Source organism: Gadus morhua, chromosome 16 (assembly GCF_902167405.1).
Source record: "Gadus morhua chromosome 16, gadMor3.0, whole genome shotgun sequence".
NCBI lineage: Eukaryota > Metazoa > Chordata > Actinopteri > Gadiformes > Gadidae > Gadus > Gadus morhua.
The window spans coordinates 34,362,477-34,389,934 of NC_044063.1; the positions used below are offsets into that span (position 1 = coordinate 34,362,477).

General features: G+C 43.9%; 1 protein-coding gene across 8 annotated transcripts in view; it reads left to right on the forward strand.

Moving 5' to 3' along the window:
- The first annotated feature begins 3,108 nt into the window (after positions 1 to 3,108).
- Positions 3,109 to 27,458, forward strand: part of si:dkey-230p4.1 (trichohyalin) — a 56,295-nt gene continuing 31,945 nt past the window's right edge. Inside the window, exons 1-17 of one of the 8 annotated variants that reach the window (XM_030380667.1) lie at positions 3,109 to 3,626; positions 5,246 to 5,342; positions 6,009 to 6,152; positions 7,340 to 7,471; positions 7,607 to 7,684; positions 8,283 to 8,353; positions 8,509 to 8,674; positions 9,891 to 9,997; positions 10,306 to 10,503; positions 18,859 to 19,006; positions 19,397 to 19,504; positions 19,587 to 19,735; positions 19,848 to 19,997; positions 21,548 to 21,626; positions 26,378 to 26,455; positions 26,622 to 26,768; positions 26,864 to 26,973. In XM_030380667.1, the coding sequence (XP_030236527.1) occupies positions 6,012 to 6,152; positions 7,340 to 7,471; positions 7,607 to 7,684; positions 8,283 to 8,353; positions 8,509 to 8,674; positions 9,891 to 9,997; positions 10,306 to 10,503; positions 18,859 to 19,006; positions 19,397 to 19,504; positions 19,587 to 19,735; positions 19,848 to 19,997; positions 21,548 to 21,626; positions 26,378 to 26,455; positions 26,622 to 26,768; positions 26,864 to 26,973 (1,862 nt within the window). In that variant the 5' untranslated portion in view covers positions 3,109 to 3,626; positions 5,246 to 5,342; positions 6,009 to 6,011. Of the gene's footprint in view, positions 3,627 to 4,179; positions 4,299 to 5,245; positions 5,343 to 6,008; positions 6,153 to 7,339; positions 7,472 to 7,606; positions 7,685 to 8,282; positions 8,354 to 8,508; positions 8,675 to 9,890; positions 9,998 to 10,305; positions 10,504 to 18,858; positions 19,007 to 19,396; positions 19,505 to 19,586; positions 19,736 to 19,847; positions 19,998 to 21,547; positions 21,627 to 26,377; positions 26,456 to 26,621; positions 26,769 to 26,863; positions 26,974 to 27,458 lie in introns of those variants that run through there. The other 7 variants (XM_030380668.1, XM_030380666.1, XR_003979866.1 and 4 more) reach the window with 7 other exon arrangements.

Below are 27,458 nucleotides of genomic sequence, written 5' to 3' on the forward strand. Positions count from 1 at the left end.
GTGCTGTGTGCTACTGCGGTCTTCGTCTTCCACGTTTCCTTCAAATCTCTCATAGCAATTCACCAACAAGAAACAGCAGGGAGGGGGGGAGCTAGCTACAATGTCAGCAAGAGCAGCGCTGCTGTATCTTGCTACAAAATCGTTTTCACATTACGAACTATTGTGAATTCAAAAAAATCTAGACTACATTATATATTTAAAGGCCCACTATGCAACTTCGGGAATATCTTCGCTGTTTTCCTTGGTTTTGGCACGCACATTACTCTACACAGCGCCCCCCTACAGCTTCGTAGTAGATATTTCACAACACTGTCGTAACAACTCGTTGACGTCCCTTCCCCATGCACTTCTACGCGAGCCATGTGCATTTGTTTTCAAAGAAGCCGGCGAATGCGTGGAGCCATGTCCGAAGTAGATGTTCATAAAGTGTAGGCAAAGGTTATACATTTTTAAAAGGTGTATTTGCATTGCAATAAACATAAATCCATCCTTTTTTATAGTTCACCGGGAGAATTTATACCCTAGGTTATAATTGTTTTATCTTAGGTTGAACAGAACAATCAGTGTAAGAGGTTTGGCAACATAATAATCGAAATAAAACAAGAACCTGGATTCTGGGATTCAGTCTGTATCTGGGGGGACAGACGAACAGCAAAACACCCATGGAAACAAAGGTGTTTATATGTTGCAAGCAAGCTAGAAACATACAGGGCTCACAACAAAACGGTCGAGAAAACAATTTTTACAGGGCTCACAACTAAATGGTTGAGCAAACACATTTGTACAGAGACTATCAGAATCAAGAATACCACGAAGACAAAGTTCACCCAAGGGTAACTTTCAATTTCAAAAGCAACACGGCCGAGTCGGCGTCTGATTTGCAGTCTTCTTTTTCTTTCAGTTCACGCTATTCCTGAAAAGCTTGCCAACGTTTACTCGTGTCTGGCCTCTCTGTCGGTCAGTCTCCCTTTTTCTCTTCTCTGTTCCTCCGACATTGGGTTTCTCTGTCTCTTTTTAGTCGGCTGATCTATGATGAATATAACAATCCCTTAGTTACTTGTGTTTATATCGAGCCGGTTCCGTGTTTGGGGTCTGTGCCGTAAAGCAATTCGTTACTGTAGTGACCCTTGCACAGAAGCATACGGCCGACATCTTTCTTTATTCTGGGTGGAAATAGTAACATAGTTACGCCATTAAATGCGTTTTATTTTAGCGAGAAATGTGCATTTTACTTTCATAATGTTCGCTCGGTGAATGTGAAGGATGTTCGGTTTGATAGTTTATGACGAAGAGTGAACGCTCCGTTCACCTTGCATGGACAGAGTCTCTGGTTGCTAAGCAACCTCGACGTCTTGGCGGACTATTTCTCTCCTGATCAACACTACGAATGCTGGAAACACACCAGACACACCATGTGAAGTTATTTAACCCGATTATCGTTATTTATGAGTCCTTAGCCCAAGTGAAGGAGTTCAAGTACCTCGGGGTCTTGTTCGCGAGTGAGGGTACTATGGAGCGTGAGATTGGCCTGAGAATCAGAGCAGCGGGGGCGGTATTGCGTTCGCTTTACCGCACCGTTGTTACGAAAAGAGCTGAGCCGCAAGGCAAAGCTCTCGATCTACCGGTCGATCTTCGTTCCTATCCTCACCTATGGTCATGAGGGTTGGGTGATGACCGAAAGGACGAGATCGCGGGTAAAAGCGGCCGAGATGAGTTTTCTCAGAAGGGTGGCTGGCGTCGCGGGATAGGGTGAGAAGCTCAGTCATCCGTGAGGAACTCGGATTAGAGCCGCTGCTCCTTTACTTAGCAAGGAGTCAGCTGAGGTGGTGTCGGGCATCTGGCAAGGATGCCCACTGGGCGCCTCCCTTTGGAGGTGTTTCAGGCACGTCCATTGGGGAGGAGACCTCGGGGAAGACCCAGGACTAGGTGGAGAGATTATATCTCAACACTGGCCTGGGAACGCCCCGGGATCCCCCCGTCAGAGCTGGTCAATGTGGCCCGGGAAAGGGAAGTCTGGAGCCCCCTGCTTGAGCTGCTCCCCCCGCGACCCGACCCCGGATAAACGGATGACGATGAGATGAGATGAGATCGTTATTTATATCCGAGATTATTTAATCTAACCCGATCTAAACTCTATCATGCACCCAAACACGGCGGCGTTTGGGTTTCCTACCTCGGACTCTAGCGCAGCCACAGGCGCGTTGAACCATTTTTGTGACACACAATGATCAAGCGTCAGGTTAGGCAACGCGGTTGGTGTGGCCGTACCATTAGTCGATTGATCCATGATGAATGCAACAATTGCCTCGCAACTGGCTGTTTATATCTAGCCGGTGCCATGTTTGGGTGTGTGTCTGTGCCGTAAAGCATTTTCGAAACTACAATCTGACTACATTTTCGAGGATACTTCCGCTGCGTCACATCCGGATTGTGTCGGTCCGAACAGATCAAGTTGCATATGCGCTTTTTCACTGGAGAGGCGACATGGGTAAATGACACACCCACCAATCGACCCAGAAATGGATGCAGAACCATCAGCATAACTCTCAACCTGCATACTTAATGTAATTTTGGCTAAAAAAGTTGCATAGTGGGCCTTTAAGGAACCTTACGGGAACCGTAAATCAAAACTTGTCTAAAACAAGTCCCTTGTGTAAATTACGTGCTTACGTCTCTGCGTCTAAAACGACCCTAAATAGGCCTTTAGCTACGTTGACAATGTAAAGCTCACAAAACATAAATGTTCTCGACAAAACATGACTAAATTTAAGTGCACTCATCCTAAAATACATATACAAGTTACATATGCACTACAATTTAAGTTAGAACAGGTATATATAAAGTTAGCATTGCACTGCTGTCGACATGTACCTCTCTCAATCCAGTGGAACGCAAACTGAGTAAGGAACGCAAAAATCCAGCATATCGCCACCACTATCCAATAGAGGGCGCAGTTACACAACAAATACATCTCCCAATACCTAAAAACTCACCTAACCACAACATATAAACTGAAAAGATACAAAAATATTTGTCATTCTTTAATCTGTTACACTATCAGAGTAATGTTACTGCATTGGAAGGTAAATGCATTTCATTTTGTTTTCATACATGCAGAGCCTGTAAAGATCTACACCACGCTTTATGAAGACATTTTGTCTGTTGTCTTCAGTTTCCAGTTATGCTCCAAAATGTAATATATAAATATCAATCTTGTATTTCAGTTTATATTAATGCTGTTTATTATTTTATATGATTACTGTATGCACTTGTTTTGTAATGTTTAAGAAATAATTGTGTCCTTCACCACGCTTTATGAAGACATTTTGTCTGTTGTCTTCTGTTTCCAGGCCTTCTTTAAAAAATAAGAAGATAAAAAGCACGTCGTTGTCCATCAGTTCTTCACCGATTGACCACCGTTACACAAGCGCTCGGACCCCTAATAAGTATTACAAGAACCAAAGGTCATCCATGCTACAGGGGGCGCTGCGGAGGACGGACCGCTAGAACCTCCTCTTGATTCCTTTGTCGGGGTACAGGCTGTTGTGTTCTGTATTTTGAATCCTCTTCTTCAAATCCAGGGGTCTTAACCTTCCTAACTATTGGACGTACCGTGTGGTTAACAGGTTGGTAACCTGCTGGTTTCTAAGGCGGCAGTGAGAGTACATGTTGTGTTAGCATGTTGTGTTAGCATGTTTAGCTCGCAGCTTAGCGACCACTGGTTTTATGAACTTGAAGTGTCAAAGTGCGTTAACACCCCGGTCCCGTTAGGTACATAATGTGTTTGAATCTCTTCTAGTCCTGTCCTTTCAGTAACTGTCATATGATTGTAGTTAATATGGGCTGAAAGTCACTGCACTTCTCAACATGTTAGTTATTCAGCAGACTCTTTACCTTGTTGGGATCTTATAGAACATTGTAAAGACATTAAAGGGGACATATTATGAAAACGACACTTTTCCTGGGATTTTGGGTTTTGTTTTGCGTCTCTGGTGCTCCCACACGCATACAAACTTTGAAAAGAGTCCGTACATTATTTGAGATATGCATTTCTGAAAGTACCCCGCCTACAGTTACCAAACGAGCGAGTCAGTCTCGGCACAGTTGAATATTGCCTCCCAATTCCCCACTCCCCTCCAATCAGAGCATAGCTAAGATTTTGTGGACCAGCGGACGGGCAGCACAGCTCCGGGAGTACCATCCCTTTCTCTGCCGGACTGCCGCCGAAACTTCGGCGGCAGCTCCGGCGGTGTACTCCTGGAGCTGATCCGTCACCGAAGCTGGCAGGTCCGATGGGGGTAGGTCTCGGTGGCAGTCTGAAAGCTCCGGTGCGGGGAGCTCGGCGGAAAGTCCGGCAGCTCAGCTCCCGGAGTACAATCCCTTAAGGCCGATCCATACCTCCGGATCCGGACGAAAATCGTCCGTCGCCCCAGACGTTGCCCCCGGAACTACCCTTCATACCTCCGTCTGGTTTCAGCGTTGTTATGGATGTTACGCCACAAATCCTCTAGAGGGCAGTGACTGTCGTTTCACAAATTAACGGCATCGACAATCGCAACCATGACATCTGTAGAGATGATTTTGCTTTGCGTCATCCGAAATCGGCAAAAAAAAGTGCATAAAGTGTGTGGTGGCATGTGACACCCCTCACCAACCCGCAGATTATCTCCTCAAAATGTTGTTAAATGACCAGTTACAACTCATAAAACGTTAAATACAATATATACATATCAGATATTATACTACTCTATCTGTTTTCGCGAATGGTCTGACTTTTGACTCTATACTGCCGCCGCGATTTCCGGTGGTATTGCTCCGGTTCTGCCGGAGCACTCCGGATTCGTAAGCTCAGAGGCGACGGACCCATTTACGGACGAAACACCTCCGGGACCGGACGAAACGGCCCGTATCCGTATTTACCGTAGGGTGTGAATGGGCCTACTCCTCCATGTCGCCGTTCATGGACTTCAGAGTCAAGGCCAAAGTTCCTTCCCCCAATTCTTCTCAACCATGGCCAAGATATCCCCCACTACGAGTCTTTATTTGTTGTGGAAGTACCAGAGCCGTCAGACGCATTCTTTATGATTCATAATATCATCCGAGGCGCACATAGCTTTTGGACGTGATATGAGATATAATGTTATATAAATACCAATATATAATATTATATTATACATGATATTATAGATATAGAGCTACAGGAGTCCACAAACAGAAACAATCACTCCTCGATGCTGTGTTTCAGTCTGATAGGTCATTGGTCAATGGGCAGGAGCTCATGTGCATTAAAGCTGCAGACACCAGAAACAGCATTCTGTAGGGACTGAAACAGGAGAATAGCGGTAGGCGAGATTTTTTTTTCCCTAAAAGCTATTTCCAGCAAACAGCTACAAAAACATGTTTTCTGGAACTCAAATGCTATGTTTACTCGTTGGGAAAACCCCATAATATGTCTCCTTTAAGCTACAGCACACTACGGTATGGTAGGATTTATACATACTATACATTAAACTATACTACAATACATTACGGTATGATATCATTTATACAGAATGTGCAACAGAGACGGACTGTCTTCCATCTGGTTTAGCTTTAAAGAAAGTTTACTTACTTTAATCTTTACAGCCATTCAGAGGCTCACGTCATGTTCACAGCCAATCAGTTACCAGTAATTAACTGGTAGTGGCTCGTGTTGGCATTTTAATGACAGCAGCAATAAACATGATGTTATCAGTACGTTAGTACTGATAACAGGGGATTAGGTGTGTGTTCCCCAGCTGAGAGGTTCTAGCCTGGTCAGACCAGCCCCCAGTGTTCACATTCTGTTAGTTTCTGCGTACAAGGCCCTCCCTAAGATCCCCAGTCTACCTGGAGGCCTCCCTGAGTAGGAGGCCCAAGCCCACCCTGCACCTTAATGACATGGATCTGAGTTCACAGCCTCTTTGGAAGAAAGCTGGAGGACTAAAGAGTCAGCAGTAGAATATTGAAACATGGCCTTCTTCTACCAGGAGATGGACACAAACGTGCTGATTGGCTGGCAAGAGGAGAGGGTGCGGCTTAGACGAGACGTGTCTCGTTTGCAGGATGAGCTGGCTGAGAGCAACGCAGAGAGGGAGGAGCTGACTTCACGCTCACACGCACTGGACCACCGGGTAACGCACTTTCCCACCACTGATACACACATTACCACCCTGGTACATACATTGCCACCCTGGTACACACATTGCCACCCTGGTACACACATTAACACCCTGATACATACTTTATTCACTCTGGTACACACATTAACACCCTGATACACATATTAACAGCCTGAAACACACATTGGCAACCTGGTACACACATTTACACCCTGATAACTTAACTCACTTTAACACACGTTAACACACTGTTCCACTGGGAATCACATCTTACCCACACACTGTTAGACACATTAACTTCCTGGTACACACATTAACACACTGATACACACATTAACACCCTGATACACACATTAACACCCTGATACACACATTAACTCCCTGATACACACTTTAACACACTGATATACATTAACACATTGATACACACATTAACACACTGATACACACATTAACACCCTGATACACACATTAACTCCCTGATACACACTTTAACACACTGATACACATTAACACATTGATACACACATTAACACACTGATAGACATTAAAGGGGACATATTATGAAAACAGCACTTTTCCTGGGATTTGGGGTGTTGTTGTGGGTAGATGGTGGTCCAACACGCATACAAACTTTGAAATAAGTCTGTACATGATTTTTTTGAGACACGCATTTATGGAAGCAGCCCGCCTCCAGCTACCAAACGAGCGAGTCAGTTTCGGCGCCCCCTCCTACGTAGGAAGGGGGCACATTTGAATATTACCTCCCACTTCCCCACTCCCCTCCAATCAGAGCATCGCTAAGATTTTTTGGACCAGCGGACGAGCATCTCCGGCGGGGGGAACTCGGCGCTAGCCCTGCAGCTAAGCTCCGGGAGTACAATCCCTTTCTCTGGCCTCGAGCTCACCCCTCCGGAGCATGCCGCCGAAGGGAAGTCGGGAGAAGGAGACATGAACCTGTACACACATTCAAACCCTAATGCACACATTGACACACTGATACACAAAATATCACCCAGATACACACATTTGCACAATGTACAACTGGGGAGCACGTCTTACCCACACACTGTTAGACACATTAACACCCTGGTACACACATTAACACACATTAATACCCTGGTACACACATTAACACACTGTACCATAGGGCTCATGCTGATACATCTCGCATCTCTCTCTCTGTGTCTCTCTTCCAGTTGGTGAGCTGCCTCGACCCGTCTCTCTCTCTGCGTGGGTCAGGTGAGGAGAAGGATTGGAGGAGAAGAGTGCGAGAGGGGAGGGAGAGGGAGGCACGACAGGCCCTACTCATCCACAAGCTTCAGAACAAGGTTTTTTTGCCATGGCAACGGGTTAGCCTAGCATGTGGCCTAGCCTCCAGGATGTAGTTACTATGGCAACGTGCTTGTTTGTCATGTGGCGGCAGTGCTTCTGTGTGTAGTGTGTTACTTCAGTTGTGTTTGTAGGTGGTGGAGTTCCGAGAGCGATACCAGGAAGTGAAACAGCGTCTCCAGGGAGAGGAGAGGGAGCTGGCCAACCAAGAGGTCAGAGGTCACCCTATATAGATTACAGTAATCTGTATTATAAAGCACTGTATTTTCTATGTAGTATTATGTTGGTAGTATGCTTTCATGTGTGTTATCTATTGGAGATTGTTGGTAGTATTATTAATGCATTAATTTGGAGTATGTATTATGTCAATGTAGTCTCAGAAATCAGATTTTAGATTCAACATAAGGTCTGATTGCAGACGAGCACGGGGCATGTCACTGCTCTCTTCCTATTGGCCTTGACAGCCTAGTAGCTGGAGGATCTGTATGCACCTTACACGCCAAACACAAATCGGCCAGAACTACTGAACTGGAATAAAGTGTGTCTGTATCACATCCTGTGTAGACCGGCCACTGTAGAACAATCCCCTCCTGAAATCGTCATTCTTCGTGTGAATGGCTTTACCTCGGTTGAATGTCTTGGACTTAAACAGGAAATGAGGTGTAAGCCCGCCCCCTGGTTTCTGGCCCAGGCTCCGGGCCCCTCCCCCCAAAGGTTCTGCCGCAGCCTGGCAGGACTGCTGGATCCCAGATGTGTGTTAATTTGTGGCATGTGATTAGTAATGTGTTCCTGTATTGTGGTCCATGTTAGCGGAGGCTGCTGGACGCTCACAGCGATTCCCTGGAGAGCACCCTCTTCAGGCTAGAGGAGCAGCAGCAGAGGTAGCACTTCATACATGATTAATACCTTAATAGATACGTATACTGGGGTGTACCTCAACCCACTGTGGTGTTCTGCTTTCATTACTACTCCTTTAACGTAGTTTCTGGTTATTTTGTGTAGTTGTATTCCTATTTGTGTGTGTGTGTGTTTGTAGATCTATTGGACTGGCTGAGGGAAATTCATTTCTCAGACAGCAGCTCAGTCAATCAGAGCAGACTAACCTTGCCTTGAGGGAGGATCTCCATAAGTTGACTGCTGATTGGTCCAGAGCTGTCGAGGAAGCGGGGCTCAAAGAAGTAAATTGGCAGAAAGAGAAAGAGGTAAGTCTGAGGTGTTAAGGGCACCGTATATTCCTTTTGAATGTGTTTGAGGCCGAGCACCTAAAGACCCTCCCACCTTGCTCAAAAAACATGAACACAAGATGGACCATGACAAGATAATGAATGACAGAATGCAGGAGTGACCCTGAATAGTGGTTTTGATATCCTGCATCATAGATTAACATCATCATAAAGCTCTCAAGCATGCTTCGTGTATCTTTTTAGCAACCATAGCTTCCTCCATTCCTTGAATGAGACACTTAAACTCAACAAGTCAACTCTGAACATAGTGGTTTATTATCTTAGTGTCATACTACTGTTGCTTTTGCAGCTCATAAATATGAGCTGCAACAGCCAGCTCGCCTTGAGCAGTTAGGCTCAAGTGTCTTGCTCAGGGACACCTCGGCAGGAGGAGCTGGGGATCATACTAGCAAACTTCCATTTACCAGTCCCTCATTGGAAGGAATACGTTTTATCTTGCATCCTGCACAGATTCGGACCAGCCCAATCAGTCAGACCAATCCTAGTTAGCAGATGAGAAGATGTCCCTGAGAGAAAACTTGTCCTGGAAAGACTACTTGTTAGTTTCGAAAGACCGCTTGGTAGTCTTTCAAGACTAGTGTCTTGGAAGTGAAAGATTATCTGGTAGTCTTGGAAGACTACTCTGTAGTCTTGAAAGTGAAAGACTATGCGGGAGGCTTGAATGACTACTCCCTAGTCTTGAAAGTGAAAGACTACAATGCAGTCAAGGGTTAGGTCAAGGGTTAGGTCAAGACTACTTGGAAGTGAAGGACTACTTGCTCGCCTTGAAATGCTCCTCTGTAGTTTTGGAATTGAAAGACTACTCGGTAGCCTTGAAAGACTACTCCTTAGTCTTGAAAGTGAAAGACTACTCGGTAGCCTTGAAAGGCTACTCAGTAGTTTTGAAAGTGAAAGAATACTCGGTCGTCTTGAATGACTACTGGGTAGTCTTGGATGGCTACTCTGAAGTCTTGAAAGTGGAAGACTACTCGGTAGTTTTGAAAGTGAAAGACTACTCCGTAGTCTTGAATGACTACTCCGTAGTCTTGAATTCCGTGATGGACCATTTGGAATGCCATTTCAGTGACTTGTAATATAAATGCATAAAAACTAAATTGCATAGCTTTTACATCCATCTCATTCTGTGAAGGCCTAGTACTAATTGTGTGTATGTGTGTGTGGTTGCTTATTGTAGGGTCTAATAGGTCATGTGACTAAGGAACAGGGACGTCTGATGTGTTTATGGAGATCCGTCATCACACTGAGAAGAGACTGTCTGTCCTTAAAGACCGCCACAGACAGGTAGTCTGTCTCTCTGCATGTTTTTCGGTCTGTCTTTCTGTCTACCAGTTTGTCTGTATCTCTGTCTCTCTGCCTGTTTGTGTGTCTGTATTTCTTTCTGCCAGCTGTCTGTATCTCTGTCTCTCTGCCTGCCTATGTGTCTGCGTGTGATTGCGTGCCTGTCTGTCTACCTGTCTTGTATATTAAAGGATGCTGATTCAGAAATGTAACTGTGTTGGATTTTGATATGTGTTGAGTTGGTCTAGATTGTTAACAGTGCCTTGTCACAGATCTTTTTGAATGACATTATTGCTGTGTTCTCTCCTCAGGGACCTTTGTGAGCTGCGGTCTGGGTTCTCCTCCCTCTCCTCCTCACTCCTCACCTGCTGTGACTCCTTCACCTCTGTCTCCCTTCCTCTTGCACCCCCTCTTCATTCCACCCTGGGGCCCTGCCAATTGGAGGAGCTGCTGGGGGGAGAGGAGGAGAAAGAGGAGAAGGAGAGAGATTTGACAGAACTGAAAGGAAGGTGAGATAGACCTTGATGCTGCTTTACTTTGTAGTCCCGAAGGGTGACTGGTGTAGTTTGTAGTCCAGAAGGGTGACTGGTCTAGTTTGTAGTCCAGAAGGGTAGGGATGGGCATTAGATTAAGTTGTCTTAGTCGATCGTTGGGAGAATTAACAATCAATTAGTCGATTAATCGTTAATATTTTACATTAAGATTAAAAAAATATATTATATTCAAACTGAAATGAAAATACAAATGCAGCGTGTTTTCCTCATTGGGATCTTTATTATTAGATGAACAACTCAGTTAAACCAGATCCGTTCAATAGTAATGCGCTACTCTGCTCTAAGCAACAGAGCATGCAGCTCGAAGCCGGTGCTCATAAACATAACTAACAATAAACACAACCCTAGTTTCTTCCCAAAATAATAATAATAATATCAAAAAAACAATCATGTTATAACTTAACCAACCTGTCTACAGATTTTTGTTCAGAAAGATGAGCCTGTTGACATGCTCTGGGGTCAGACGCGACCGCAGCCTGGTGACCGTCAGTCCAGCCGCCGAAAACACCCGCTCTGAGGGGACCGACGTTGCCGTGATGCACAAATACCTCCGTGCTAACTTGGCAAGGCGGGGGAACAACTTTCCGCAATCCAGGGGCTCAGAAAGTTCTTTATTTCTGCTTCGATGCTAACCTCGCCTTGAGTGGTAGGCCTATAGTGCTCCCCAAGAAGTCATTTTTTAAATCATAATGGTCCCACACCAGACTTCGCCGTGGCCTCGTCCGCTTCATGATTACATCGCCGTGTTCCAATATCCATACTATCCGTACTTACTAGTCTAAGTTTGAGTACGTAGGGCGTTCCGATTCAGATCGGGCGAAAATAAGTGTACTGAAAACAGTCAAATCGCGAAGTGTGTGGCGATGTACACTTTTCGTACTCAACGGCAGCCATCTTAGCTACGTAGCGGAAGAGGGCGGAGCGAGGCTGAGCCAAAGTCGGCGCATTTTCCACATAGCCTGCATTAATAGTCATTTTGTAGTTTTTATAGTTTTTATAGCTTGTCTTTAGGTGTAAAGAGTTCACCGTTCAAAGCGGAATGTTTATTGCGGGGGAGGTGCCACACATTTTAATATTGTCTGGTAAAATGTTTAATTGCACACTGCATTAGTTTAATCACTGAAAAATGTACGTAATCAACGTAATTCTTAATGATCAATTAGTCGATCGTCGATTAATCATGCCCATCCCTACAGAAGGGTGACTGGTCTAGTTTGTAGTCCAGAATGGTGACTGGTCTAGTTTGTATTCGAGAAGGGTGACTGGTCTACTTTGTAGCCCAGAAGTACGACTGGTCCAGTTTGTTGTCCAGAAGGGTGACTGGTCTAGTTTGTAGTCCAGAACGGTGACTGAAAGGTTGATTTAGAGAAACCGTTGTTCTAGTTTGTATGACTGATGTATTAATATCTTAATAGGTGGTATAACGTTCCTAGGGATGTATTCTGTTCAATAACAAACACCTCTGTCTTTTAACAGTCCAACATCCATGTGCTACAAATCCAACATATAAAAACAATGGTCAAACACAAATATTCACCAGTAGTGTATCCTTAATAACGCAGAACCAACATGCTCAAAGAATATAAAAAATCAGAGAATATACTAGTTTCAGCCGATTTGGTCGATAACACACCAATGAGGTCATAGATGGTGGCCCATGATATTGACTCATTGCTGCTGACTGGTATAAGCAGAATAAACCAGTGATGGGCCATCATGTACCGGGCAGCGGTGAGACTCCTCTGCTCTACAAACCCTGTCTTAAGTATCTCCGCAGTAGGACATCAGGGTCCAAGTCTTCTGTGTCTATGAGCTGAAGGAGGACTCAGCTGTCCTTTTCTGTCCTCTAGTGGACATCTGTGAAATCACACACAGAGGTAGATAGATGGGTTTCTAGAGCAGGGCTCCAGACTAACATTTTTCAGTAGGAGCACTGGCCCCCAACTGAATCCAGAAATATTGTGATTCCCATCTATCCCAACGGTTTCCACGTGCGCGTGCATGCGTTCGACGAGCACAGAACAGTTTCACTTATTCGCCCGCTTGTCGTTGTGCCGCTTGACAGGACTCTGCGCCTCCTCTCTGCCCGCTCGCCTCTCCATTGAGAATGCAATAGTAGGCGCGACAAACGCCTCCCATGTGAAGCAGAGTCCTGCACGGGGTCGGGTACCCACACAATTTGGATGAAACGGGTGAAGAATAATGTACTGTGTCGGACACGGGTGCGGGTCGGGTCGGACCCCTGAACAGCACGGGTCAGTCGCGGGTTTTGCGATTGTGAGCGAGACTTCTCCGGTGCTGGTATGTTACTCAGTAGCGGAGGAGTCCGCTTTAAAAAGATATTCTACTTTTTAAAATACTATTTTTTACAATGGAAGTCAATAGAGCTCGTAAGTCTGCCCCTTCCTGAAGCAGAGCGGACCCCCATAGGACCTATGAGATCGTAAAATATAAATGGGTTTCAATGGAGAGAAAGTAATTATTTTCTGGTCCCAGTCTTTATATGCCCTGGATTATGCATACGTTGTTTGTTGATTTAAATTATAATTTTTCATGTCAAGAGTTTAACCGTTTAATGTGAAATTGTTCAGTTAAAGGCTGTAGAGAAAACACAATGAGAAAGGCTACATGTTTCGTATGTGACGTCATGCTCCCTGCGACTGGCGTGGACAAGACCGAAAATCTCCCCATCGGCATAACTGAAAATCTACACATGCCCCGATTTATAATGGTTTTCACCTCTTTCAATTCTGTTATCCTCCCATTAGAAAAAAGCGGTGAAGTGGAGCAGAGAGATCACCATGTCTGTACAAGAGTCGTGGTGCCGTTGAGGGTGTCAGATTGACTCGGCTGCCAATTCGACTCGGGGTCCTAGATGCGCAATAATGACGGACTTCCTGTAAACGCTGTCTTTTAAATGCGCATGCGTGTTTTTATTCATTCCCATGTTATTCCCAAGTATTAACGATCTCCTTTTGTTTTCTAATCTATGAATAATAATCTAATGTACCGTATTTTCCGCATTATAATGCGCACCGGAATAAGGCGCACCTTCAATTAATGGCCTATTTTCGAACTTTTTTCATATATAGGGCGCACCGGATTATAAGGCGCATAGAATAGAAGATACTGCAGTCAAACGTTTGACTGGGGTTGCATTATGCATCGACTAGACCGTGCTGTGCTAAAGGGAATGTCAACAAAACAGTCAGATAAAGTCAAACTTTATTAAGCGTTCTGACAACTCCGTTCACTCCCATGGTAACGATGTTCAAACGTTAATGTGCATATTAACAATATCTCCCAGCCTTGTTCAGTTGTAAACATGTGAAAGAAACCCAGTCTGATACCGCTAATTCAAACGTTAGTGCATAACTCAACATTGTTCAGTTACGTATAACACGTAAAGCTCACTTTTTCAGTTCATTCCCCATCCACGAATTCCTCAAATTCTTCTTCTTCAGTGTCCGAATTGAACAATTGGGCGAGTACGGCATCCAACATGCCCGGCTGCCTCTCGTCATTATCCGAGTCAGTGTCACTGCTGTTGCCTTGCAGTTCAGTGATTATTCCTGCCTTCGTGAAAGCTCGGACCACAGTTGAGACTGATATATCAGCCCAGGCATCCACGATCCATTGTCAAATAGTGGCGTAAGTCGCCCGGCGCTGTCTTCCAGACTTGGTGGAACGTGTGTTGTGTTCGCCTTATAAATCCCCGTCCCCACAAAGCCGTTTTTTTGGTGAAACCGCATAAGTCTTGTGCGTTTCAGCCGACCATCCAGACGGAGCCGGCGAATCCGGTGCCCGAAACCGCACATTTCTGAAAACAACCTCGGAGGTGGTTTCAAATCTATCCAGACTTATGCGGTTCAGTGTTAGGATTCTTGTGGATGCCTGAAACGCAAACGATTATGGCATTAGCCCCCCACCAGCTGGGGGACGTCAGAGTTGCGTTGAATTTTCTTTCTTTTTTTTTTTGTTGAGAAAATTAAAGGCTTTTAATTGCGCCTTATAGTGCGGAAAATACGGTACAAATTATTGATGAATATACTTGGGTTATATATAAAAGAAGAATCGGCTTACTCCATTCACTGAACGGGGCGATCCACTTTATTTCCAGCGCTCCCAACACAGAGTCAAAACAGCGACCCACACGCAGACACTTCCGTTCTCCTCATTCAGAATAAGAGTCCCTAACAGGAACTGGGTTACATATGCATTCATCAGTGCTTTTAGACGTGTTTCCATTGGTTTTGTTGTGCGTAAGAACGGGCTGCGTTCAATGAAATCAAAACTAAAACGGATTGAGCCTTCTTTTTATGTCCATGATTGAGCCCCTTTTATAAACAACCCTTCCGGGTTTGTCCGTTGGCTTGTGTCGATACGTCAAGTGTCGATACGTCATCTGTAAGCGCAGGACCCCAAGTTGATCTGGCAGCCGAGTCCATCTGACACCCACACCGTATTTCATTTGCGTCGAGATCAGCGAGGGGCTGTAGTTCACAAAGCCGCCTCACACAAAACCTAACATTATCAAATGTCCTCACAAATTTTATTTTGTTTTCTAAATTTTGAATTTAAATCCACAAACAACATTTGTGTAATCCAGGGCATATAAAGACTGGGACCAGAAAATAATTACTTTCTCTCCATTGAAACCTATTCATATTTTACGATCTCAAAGGTCCCATGGGGGTCTACCGGTAGGGGTGGACTTACGAGTTCTATGATTCTCTGACACTTATGGTGTGTTCCTGAATCCTCGGACGCCAGCCTTCCATGTCGATAGTCGGGAAATCATCCAGCTTTCTTACGGCATTTCTCGGAGGCACGCCTCCTTTTTGACTTCATCTCGCGGAATGCTGAGAGTAGACCGAAAGCAGTGATGACCCTCTCAACAAAATGGCTGCGCCCGTGAAGAGATGTATTTCCTTTGTATTTGTACCACGTTGCTCATTTTAATGTTGATTTTAATTGCTCTTACACACTTGATTACATTGCTACTTTATTCCGGTCACCAATGTATACATTGCACGGTCTTGCTGTATGTGCAATACAATGTAAAGTTGTGTTATGTTTGCTTGCTCATTGTTAGGGGTGCAACGGATCACAAAACTCACGGTTCGGATCGTGTCACGGTTTTTTGAGTCACGGGTCGGATAATTTTCGGATCAACAACAACAATAAAGATTACAAGACAAATGTCAATTTAAATAAAATCTTCCAATATGTAAAAACTAGAGCTGTCAAGCGATTAAAATATTTAATCGTGATTAATCGCATTAATGTCATAGTTAACTCTAATTAATCGCGATTAATCGCAAATTCTTTTTCTATGCTAAATATCCCTTGATTTTTTTGTCCCATAATTCTTCTCATTTTAATTCTCTTATCAACATGGTGAAGTGCATCGGCTTGCCTTGTGCAAATGATTTTTTATTGATAACAACATTGGCATATACACTGATCAAAACAGGACGATACAAAAAAAGAGCCTATAGTGCAATTAAACGACTGCTTTGAACAAATGTCATTTGAACATAGCAGTCAGGCTACTGCTTCTTTGTTTTGAGCCAAAGGAAAAAAAAAAATATATATATATATATATTTTTTTAAATAAAATAATTGCGTTAATCGCGCGATAAAAAAATTAACGGCGTTAAATTTGGTTTGCGTTAACGCCGTTAATAACGCGTTTAACTGACAGCTCTAGTACAAACAAAATAAAGTGAAAGATTAGGTAATAATCTTGCTTCCTTTAAGCATGGTCAATATTTAAAAAAATTGCAATCTGAGGCATTATCCTTCTTCTTTTAACATGGATAGTAAATAATCCCTAACCCTGGATTTACAATTCAGGATGTCTGCATTGCCTGGGGAGAGTTTAGAGTCTACACTCTCCCAAGGCAACGCAGACATCCTCATCTTCTTTTTTTTGTCATCAAGTATGGTACCGAAATACAGTTTCTGTCGTGTTTTATTTGGCATTTTGTAAATCCATTGATTTCGGTTGGAAGACTCATTGCTCATTGCAAGGGGGATTAGTTGTAGTCTTTTCGCTCGGTTCTAGCCCTACTGTTGATACGGAGAACCGAGCGAAAAGACTACAACCAAACATAAACATGTCCGGTTCCGGTTTCGGTTTCGGTTTCAATGGGATTTACGGAACGCCAAATAAAACACAACAGAAACTGTATTTTGCTACGATACTTGATGATGTTGTTAATACCGGAATTGTCCTCTAAACATGCGCTGATCACGTGAACGCACAACTTCTTTTTTTTATCAGCCGATCCACGGATCACTTGCGTCCCGAACCGTGAGGGTTGATCCGTACACACACTAACCGTTGCACCACTACTCATTGTTCAAATGCACGTAGCAGGTTGTCAAATCTTTCCCCTTCTCACAGACATTTACACGCTCGATAATCTCTAGGACCCTCCGCTTCCACACATTAGCCACTAACAGTGGCCATTCCCCATCCTTCTCACACTCGTTGGCCTGCTACAGATTCCGGATTTTCTGACTGATTTTCCACATTTAACGTGTCAAAAAAAAAATGGGCAAATTGACTGGTCATTGCACATGCGCGACCAGATGTAAAATTCAGTCGCACACTCTCAAATTTTGTTATTTATATATGCAGCTCATCAATGCCTTATTTATTTGTACTTCTGAGAGTTTTAAACCCTTGAGAAAAATCAACTGACTGATCAGGGTTCCTCTCAGCTGTCTGAGGGCCGGCCTCGTACAACAATGAGCTTTCACCAAAGAACAAACTCCATTTTCTTGGATCATCCAATTGGTTTGAAATGATGGCAAATGGTACATGTTTCTGCCTGCCACGGTGCATCGTTCTAGACTAACAAGTTAGAAGGGGCTCATCTAATCAGTAAATAAAGTGATTGGATAGAGCCAGTGCCACTACACAAATGGCTAATCTCACTCACTCATCATCAACCGCTAACCCGGGGTCGGGTCGCGGGGGCAGAAGCTCAAACAAGGGGCCCCAGACTTCCCTTTCCCGGCCACATTGACCAGCTCTGACGGGGGGATCCTGAGGCGTTCCCAGGCCAGTGTTGAGATATAATCTCTCAACCTAGTCCTGGGTCTTCCCAGAGGCCGCTGGACGTGTCTGGAACACCTCCGTAGGGAGGTGCCGAGTGGTCATCCTTTACCAGATTAACCACCTCAACTGAGGTGGTTAAAGGGGTCATCTAATGGCGTGTTTTCTGCTGCGGGTGTGGGTCGGTTTAGTATGCAAAGGTGCGGCACTGTTTGCGTTTCCACTGCCAAAAGTGGGCGGGGTCCAGATTGAGCTTTGATGAGCAGTACTCATCTCGCTCAGTACTCCTCCGTTGGGGTACTGAGATGTCTGAAAAGGTGCCAACAAGTTCGCCCTACACACGGCGTCCGTTGATTGGTCGACAGAATCGGCACTTCCTTGTGACAGGGGGATAATAAGAAACAAACACAGTACCCGCCAGGTAATTCTCGACAACGGCAAAAGCTTTGTTTATTGAAGAAAATGTCCCGCAAAAGTTTGACGAACTGGTTGGAAGTCCTAAATTGTTGCTCTTTGTTTATTGTGTTGCGTTTTTCTTATTCATCGGATTTATTAGCAGTCTACACTGTGTCGGGCTGCTATGAAGCCAGGATGCTTACGTAGCTGCCGCGGCTATCGCCATCCGGCTTAAACCCTGCCCTCCCGCGGTGGAAATGCGAGCCGTAAGTGAAATGGGCCAAACCGCACTTTCACTACTGGGCTGAGGCATGCTGGGCCGAAGCGCACCCGCCGGTGGAAACGTGGCATTTGAAACAATAAGGACATTTATTAAAGCAAAACTTAACAGAAAATTGAACAGAAAGGACAAACTGCCTACCCCACTAAAAAACATAGAATAACTTTTAGGTAAAGCGATGCTATGGTATCACTCATTTATCCCCTGTTCTACCACTGGAATGGCCCGCTGGTACACACAGGGACCTGGGGACTGAAGGGCAGCCCTTCATTGACTAGCTTCAGGTTTTGTTACTGCGGTTGGGTCAAACTGCCGCCAGATAAGTGCAGGTGAGACCCATGGGACCTCACCTCAGTAAGAAGGCTGCTTACACAAGCCCTAACGAGCACTTAAGAGACAACACTAACCAGCACCAACCAGCACTTACCGTGGTTTTGGCTCAACACAACCACGGTTCAATTAAAACCTATCAAATGTTTACCTGGAAAACATTCTCTTAATGATTATAGTTTTTCTTCCTGTCTCTCGCTCTTACACTCTGTCTGTTTGTCTTTCTGTCACTCAGGGTGACAGAGCTCTCTCTCTTAGTGCAGTCTTTGGAGAGAGAGAGGGAGCGATGGTTGGGGGAGAAGATAATGGAGGATGAGGAGAAGGAGAGGAGGAGTGAGGTGGAGAGGAGCTACCAGTCTCTGAGCCAGGCTATCCTAACCCTGGTGAGCTTCACTCCAGACCGTATATGAACCCATAATCAGCTTTCAGCAAATTAAAGGATGTTAGGTTGGGTGTTGGTCCAGTTGCACTGACCTTTTTATTTAGACTTCCTATTTCCTGTACCGTGATTGGAATGTGTACTCACTGTTTACCTTCCATTGGTCTGAGAGCATCAGACCAATCTAATCTGCTTGGACGTGCTTCATCCACCAGCACGGATGTAGAAATAGTTAAAGGTTTGAACGAGGAGCAGTGTCCTCAACTTATCATTCTGCTACTGTCTTCATACTTTTTTAAATATCAAAATAGATCACTACTATTATGGATTAAAATGTGTCAAACCATCCAACGAGGTTGTAGATCATGTGTGTGTGTGTGTGTGTGTGTGTTAGTCCAGAGTCCTGGGCTCCTCCCCCGCCAAGGTAGATCATCTCTCCTCTCTGCTGGCGGTGTTGTCCCAGGCAGACAGCGCCCTCCAGATGAGACACCAGAAACTACAGGTCAGAGCACTATTAATATGATATTACTATAATACAACATGCTTCAAAAATAAACAGTCACATGCTGACTGTGTGTTTGCAGGAGGCGGAGGTGGTCAGGAGGAGGTTGGAGGAGCAGAAGGAGTCTCTACAGGACAGACTCTACCAGCTGGAGGCCGACCACTCAGAGACAAACACACTCCTGCAAACCACACACCTGCAGCTGGTAGACACCCAGCAGAAACTGGCCAGGTCTGTACCGCACGCACGCACGCGCACATGCGCACAAGCACACCACAGACACACACCAGACACACACCAATAAAAGGTAGCTCCCATAAATGTGTGTGTGTGTGTGTGTCAGGGAGAGGGAGACAGTGATGGGTCTACAGGCGGAGGTGGAGCTGGTTGGAAAGAGGGAGGAGGAGGAGAAAAGAGAGAGCAAGAGGATGAGGAGAGAGATGGAGCGGGAGGAGGAGGAGAGGAGACACGTGAAGAGAGACGGACAGAAAAGGTATCTTGCTCGCCATTCAAATATATACCATAATACGGAATATTTACAAACATAAGAGTATACATATGTCTAAATATGGTATGGAATAGCATAATATCTTGTAATATGATTTTGACATGTTATATATATTTAAATAATATAAACTGTTTGACGTTATTTTGCTCTGGAACATAAAATCTAACTTGACAATGTACTGTGGGGTGTAATTAAGTGTGTTTACGGTTTCAGGGGGTAGATAATTGTGTTTAATGTGTTCGGGGTGTTTTTAATGTGTTAGGCTGTAGTTAAGTGTGTTTCATTTGTTATGGGTGCAGTTAAATGTGTGTACCGACGAAGACACCGTTCCATCTGCTCCAGGACCAACAGACTGACAGCCTCTATCCACAGGCTGTCAGACTGCAGAACGAACAACCTGTGCCCCGCACCCCCCAACCCACCCCCAACCCCTCGGTCACATAACTCCCACTATAATTCCCACTCAATAACTGTGAACTGGACTGCATTGCTGCACTGTAAACTATTTTCCATCTATTACAGGACTGCAGCCCCCCCCATCCTTACCACTCATCCGATACACTCACACATCACAATAACTAGGGCTGGGTATTGCCAGGTACCTCACAATTAAATTAGATTCTTTAGGTCTTCATTCGATTCGATTTCGATTCGGAATTGATCAAATTGCTTCGATATCGATTCAATAATTAATGTAGATGACAAAAATACCTAAATATTATTTAGAATGAACCATTTCATAATATTTTAACCATTTCATTTTGCTTTAACTAGCAAAAAGGGAATACACCATTGTATAGTATTGTTCCTGAGCTAAACTTGCAGCATAAAAGTAATAATCATAACATGGAAAAATGTAAAAGGGAATGTAAATTTAGGCATACTCGCTTCTAGATTACAATGACTGAGTATGCTTCTTTTCTTTTATTTTATTTTTTTATGGAAATAATCGATTTCAAAAAAATTCTGAATCGAAATTGAAACGAGAACAAATAAATTGCAGTGCATTGATGAATCGGTATTTTTACCTATCCCCAACAATAACTATTGACTGGACTTGCATTGCTGCATTCTCATTCTCTTTCCTTTCACACATTGTAGCTATAACTGGACTGTTGACATTTCAACTGCACTAGCACTATTGCACTTTTGGGTTATTGTTAATATTATTTATTATTAATATATGTATATACTATAGCATATGGGAGATCTATCTTTGTATTGGGTAATGTAATGCTCTAAACATAATTTTGTTGTTAACTCTGTTGAACAAGGACAATAAATAAATCAAATCTAATCTACTGTGTTAGGGCTGTGGTGAATTGTGTTTGCTGTTTTCAGGGGGGGGGGGGTTAATTTGTTAGGCTGTTAAGTGTGTTTAATGTGTACGGGTGTAGTCAAGTGTGTTAGAGGTGTAGTTAAGTGTGTTTAACATTTCCAGGGGGAAGTTAACAGTGTGTTCAATGTGTTGTGAGTGTAGTCAAGTCTGTTTAATGTGTTGTGGGTGTAGTTAACTGTGTACTGACTCTGTTTAGGTTGGAGGAGGGCCTGATGGAGATCGCCCAGCTGAAGGAGAGAGAGCTGAGAGGTCACATGGAGATCTACAGCCTGAAGGTACCGACACTTGACTGGGCCTGAGTACTCCTTCAGTCCGGAGCAGCCCAGTCAGGGTGGACACTGAATAATATTACAGAATCGTTTCATCCAAAATACATCTAGAAAAGAAGAGTGTTATTTGAAGTGGGCCAAGGTGTTTCCTCTCAAGAGGCCCTCGCCCGTACCAATCCTTCATCAAAGACTAAGGAGTCATAAGGCCTTTAAGCAAAGGACAAGTCATGTGGCACATCCCTACAACTAATAGATTATTCACTATCATATTCATGTTTACCTTCATTAAGGCAAGGCAAGGCAACTTTATTTATATAGCCCTTTTCATACACAAGGCAGACTCAAAGTGCTTCACATATAAACATTGTCATACAATAAAATAAAATAATAGATAAGTAAAAGAAAAACATATGCAAAGAAATGGGTAAAATAGAAAAAGGCATTTTAGTATTAAAATAGAAAATAGAGGCAAAGTTAAAAAAGCTTTTTAGAAAGTGCAATGTATTTAAGATTTTAGCAGAAAGCTATAACAAACATAAAAGTCTTCAGTCTTGTTTTAAAGGTGCTCAGAGTTGGGGCAAGTCTTAAATCCTCTGGGAGTTTATTCCAGCTATTTGTTGAATAGTAACTAAATCCTGCTTTCCCATGTTTTGTGTTTACTCTGGGGATAATTAACAGGTTGGTCTCAGAGGATCTTAGTGGTCTAGAAGGCTGATGTAGTGGAAGCATATCAGTTAAATATTTTGGGCCTAAACCATGTAGGGATTTATAGGTTAGCAACATGATTTTAAAATCAATTCTCTGACCTACAGGAAGCCAATGTAACGATTTCAGAATTGGTGTAATATGATCAAATTTTTTGGTCTTTGTTAGAACTCTAGCAGCAGCATTCTGAACAAGCTGAAGCTTCCTCAGAGTTTGTTTTGGGAGACCTGTGAGGAGACCATTGCAGTAATCAAGCTTACTAGTGATAAAGGCATGTACAAGTTTTTGTAAGTCTTCGGTGGACATGAGCCCTCTAAGTCTTGCTACATTTTTAAGGTGATAATATGCCGATTTTGTAACTGATTTGATGTGACTGTCAAAATGTAAATCTGAATCCATGATAACCCCTAGATTTCTGGCTTTGATTGAGGTTTTCAGGGACAGAGAGTGAAGGTGTTGGGTTACTTTAAGCCTTTCCGTTTTAGAACCAAATACAATTATCTCTGTTTTGTCCTCATTTAGTTGAAGGAAATTTCGGCACATCCATTCCTTCACTTGCTCAATGCACTGGCACAGCAGATCTATGGGCCGATAGTCATTTGGTGATAGCGATACATAGATTTGCGTGTCATCAGCATAGCAATGATGGTCAATATTGTTATTTTGCATGATTTGCCCTAGTGGGAGCATGTAGATGTTGAATAAAGAGGGTCCTAAGATCGAACCTTGTGGGACTCCACATGTCACGTTGGTTGATTCTGATACAAAGTCGCCAATGGAAACAAAGTAGTTCCTATTTTGTAGGTAGGACCTGAACCAATTTAAGACAGTGCCTGAAAGCCCCACCCAGTTTTCTAACCTTTCCAGAAGTAATGTATGGTCTACAGTGTCGAATGCAGCACTGAGGTCAAGTAGCATTAGTATTGAGGTTTTGCCAGAGTCTGTGTTAAGACGGATGTCGTTTACAACTTTAATAAGGGCGGTCTCAGTGCTGTGCAGGGGTCGAAATCCTGATTGGAAGGTGTCATAGCAACCAGTTGATGCCAGGAAGTGATTTAGTTGCTGGAGGACAACTTTCTCAATGATTTTACTTATGAAGGGTAGATTTGATATTGGTCTGTAGTTGTTAATAATAGAGGCATCTAGGCTCCGCTTTTTTAAAAGGGGTTTAATAACTGCAGTTTAATAACTGCATTCCATGAAACCAAACTAACAAGCATGTACACAAGGGTTATGTATAGGGATCGACCGATATATCGGTCGGCCGATATTATCGGCCGATATTCGCGTTTTTTACGTGTATCGGTATCGGCCGATACGCGGCCGATTTTCGCCGATTTTTTATTTATTTATTTTTTACTTGTTCTACCTCACCTGTTTTTACTATTTGTTAAATATAGTTTTTTATATTGAAGTTCAATAAATGTTCCTTTTTTTTAATTGAGACTTGTAACATTTGTTATCAGTGTAATTTTTATGATTGAGGGAGCAAAAAAAAAAAAAAAAAAAAGTAGTATCGGCTCTAAATATCGGTATCGGCGTATCGGGTAAGGCTGATGAAAAAATATCGGTATCGTATCGGCCCTAAAAAATCTTTATCGGTCGATCCCTAGTTATGTATTCTATACGTATCCCTTTATCAAATCTGTTAGTGTAAGACGCTCCTACACAGACTAGAAGGAGACCAGACGGAGAGTAATAGTTTATGTATGTGTGTCCAATGGATCTTAACACAATATCACTGTGGGGGCTTTGAATAAAAACATCAGCAAAATTATTGATTTGCACAAACTAGTAGTGGTAATCTAGTGTGGTTACTAGGGCTGTAACGATACACGTATCGAAACCGAAATTGCGACACTCAAAGCCACGAACCTGTCTCGCGGTGTGAGAAGGCAGAAGCGCAATATGCCCTTTCTAACTCCGGTCAAATTGTCAGATTGAAATTTGCTAATAATTTGTCTAAATAATAGTCTGCTGACAGCGCCCCCTCCTATCGATGACGTAAGTATGCGACGAGATGCCCTCTCTGTGATGACAGCTCTCCGTGGCTACGGAGGATTGAATTTCTCCACAGCCGTCGAAGTCCTCATATGCGATATGAACGACATTTATCCAGAGTGGGCCAAGCCAGACCCGGCGCCAGACACAGATTTGCGGGGGGGCCTTGCATTGCCCTGTGGGGGGCAAATTTTTTTAGGCCAGAAATGTGAAGTCATAGGTCGATTTAATCGGGGGGTTCTCCCCCGTGATATACATATAGGGAGCGTGTCTATGTTCCCCGGTTCCCTTTTTCAAAAAAAGGGTCCTATGTTCCCCGGTCTGTTACTTTTTCCACCATTACTGCCAAATTCCGGCCGATATAACTACCATTGCATGTCTTTACCTTTTGTGGAAGAGGGAGAGACGTCGGAGAACCTGAGGCAGTCTATTCATACGCCGGTAAACAAACCCCGAGAAGCCCAATCCCTACCGCGCTACGGCCATCCGGAGGCGCACAGAGCTTTTGGCCGTGATATTATTATACAATTATATTATATGATATACTATTATATAAAGAGCTCCTGGAGTAGCAAACGGCAACAATCACTTTCTCCTCCATGCTGCAGCTCACCCCGGACTGCACTGCACTGAGTTGGCCGGTTGAACGCTGATTGGCTGTTACGTTACACATGTCACTCAGTGGCCACGCTGTTGAACGCCGATTGGCTGTCATCACGCGAATGTCGCGTCAAAGTTTAAATATTTTTAAAGATTGATAGATTGCGGGGAACATAGGACCCTTTTCCCAGAAAAGTGTCCTATGTTCCCCGCTTTTCCCAAAAAGGGTCCTATGCTCCTCGGTATGTATGGCTACAGGGGAACATAGGACCCTTTTTTTGGAAAAACGGGGAACGTAGAACCCGGGGAACATAGGACCCGGGGAACATAGGGATGACCCCAACGTCTGTAGCCCGGTTAGCTTCGGCTTGAGCAGAGTGTCAACCTCAGGTGACCGTGACTCCTCAACACTCCTGACTTTCACCATGAATTGCACTGTCTATGACCCTCCGTGCTCCTTGATTAAAAAAACTCTGTATATCCATATTTCTTTCAAACTAGTACAAATCTGAAATATTGCGATCTGCGATCTTTTTTTCTTTTTTTGGTTGGCGGGAGACTGACAGGCTCGTCCGTCCAGGGCGGGCCCAACTGACTCCGAGGGCGGGCCAGGCCCCCTAAGGCCCGCCCATGACGCCGGGCCTGGGCCAAGCGCGAAAAAAATTGCCTGTGTGATCCTGTCTCTATTCTTTTGTGTGATTTGACTGGCAGTTTGTCTGCTTATAGGTCGGAATGAAGCGGCCACCGATTATTGACAGGATGGGTACTTTATTCAACCGGACTCGTTCGCTTCTTCACTAGACACGCGCTACCGCTCGCTCTCCTCGCTCGTCCACTCACTCGCTGACGTCATTCACACACGCATACGCACACTGCCATTCTCGCGCACACACATATGGTGCTCGTAACACTATGCCCCGTTACTGCTACTTCATGTTGGACGTTCATGTTTTTCCCCATCTATTGAAAGTTAGGCTATTAAACATGTTGCATTCTATACGGCCTGATTATGTCATTATTTAAGCTACATAGCCTAATAAGAAGCGCTAATAAGGAAATTTGACTAAACCAACCAAACAGTTCAGGGTTTTTGCCTACCAGCAAAAAGTATCCTCCAACTGCAATCTTTGGTTATTTCTTTATTAATTTAGCTATACTTTAATAGTATTATTTCTGTTCTCCCTGTTCAAATCTGTTCAGTATTCCAAATGATTTGTTATTAAATGTTACATTAAGTTAATTGGTATATAAGTGTTGTTTGAATAAAATGCTTTTAAATTTAAAAAAATTGTGGGATGTATCGAACCGTGGGTCAAAAATCGTGATACAAACCGAATCGTGAGTTTGTGTATCGTTACAGCCCTAGTGGTTACATACTTTAGTTGACGTTCTCTCTCTCTCTCGCTCTCGCTCTCTCTCTCTCTCTTCCCCCCCCCCCCTTGTGCCCCTAGGGGGCGGTAGAGAGAGAGAAGCTGGACAGACAGAGAGCAAATGAGGAGGCTGTGGAGGCTGGAGAAGCTTTACAGAAGGTGCCCCCCACGTGCACTGTACATGTTCCTCACTAGATATTCTACAGACCAGAGGCAGTCTGCTGGTCACTAGATGTTCTACACAGCAGAGACAGTCTGCTTGTCAGTCACTAGATGTTCTTCAGACCACAGTCGGTGTACTGTTCACTTACTAGATGTTCTCCAGACCAGAGACAGTATGGTGTTGCTGGTGTGTGATCAGAACCTAATGAAGAGACAGCTGGCTGAAACCAGGGACTCTCTGAACAAGATGGCCGCTCTCAACCAATCCCTGGTCGAGGACAAGATGGAGCTCAACACCCACATACTACAGGTACGACTACTGCCTGCCTGCCTGCCTGCCTGTCTGTCTGGTGGACACTGGGCGCTGCCCAGTACAACCAGTCTGAGTCAGTGTGTGTGTTCAAGGTGGAGGCAGAGTTGGCTGATGGACAGTGCAAGCTCCATGCTCTGAGGTCAGAGGTCACATCATTACAGAGGGATTTGAGAGTGCTGAGCCAGGACTACAACCAGCTAAAGTAAGCTATCTTTATAACTGAATCAGGACTACAACCAACTAAAGTAAGCTAGCTTTATAACTGAGCCAGGAGTACAACCAGCTAAAGTAATCTAGTTTAACTCCTGAGCCAGGACTACAACCAGCTAAAGTAAGCTATCTTTATTACTGACCCAGGAATGCAACCAGCTAAAGTAAGCTAGCTTTACCCTGAGCCAGGACTACAACCAGCTAAAGTACGATGACGATGGACGGTCTTAACTGTATGCATGTTAACCGCTACCTGCTCCTAATGATCGTCTGGTAATATTCAATACAGTAATATCTTTCATCTAATTGTCCTTCATCAGATCCTAATTAATCTGATTAATCTGATTGTGATCTGATTATAATCTGATTGTGATCTGATTCGTCTGATTGTGATCTGATTCGTCTGATTGTGATCCGATTCGTCTGATGGTGATCTGATTCATCTAATTGTGATCCGATTCATCGGATTGTGATCAA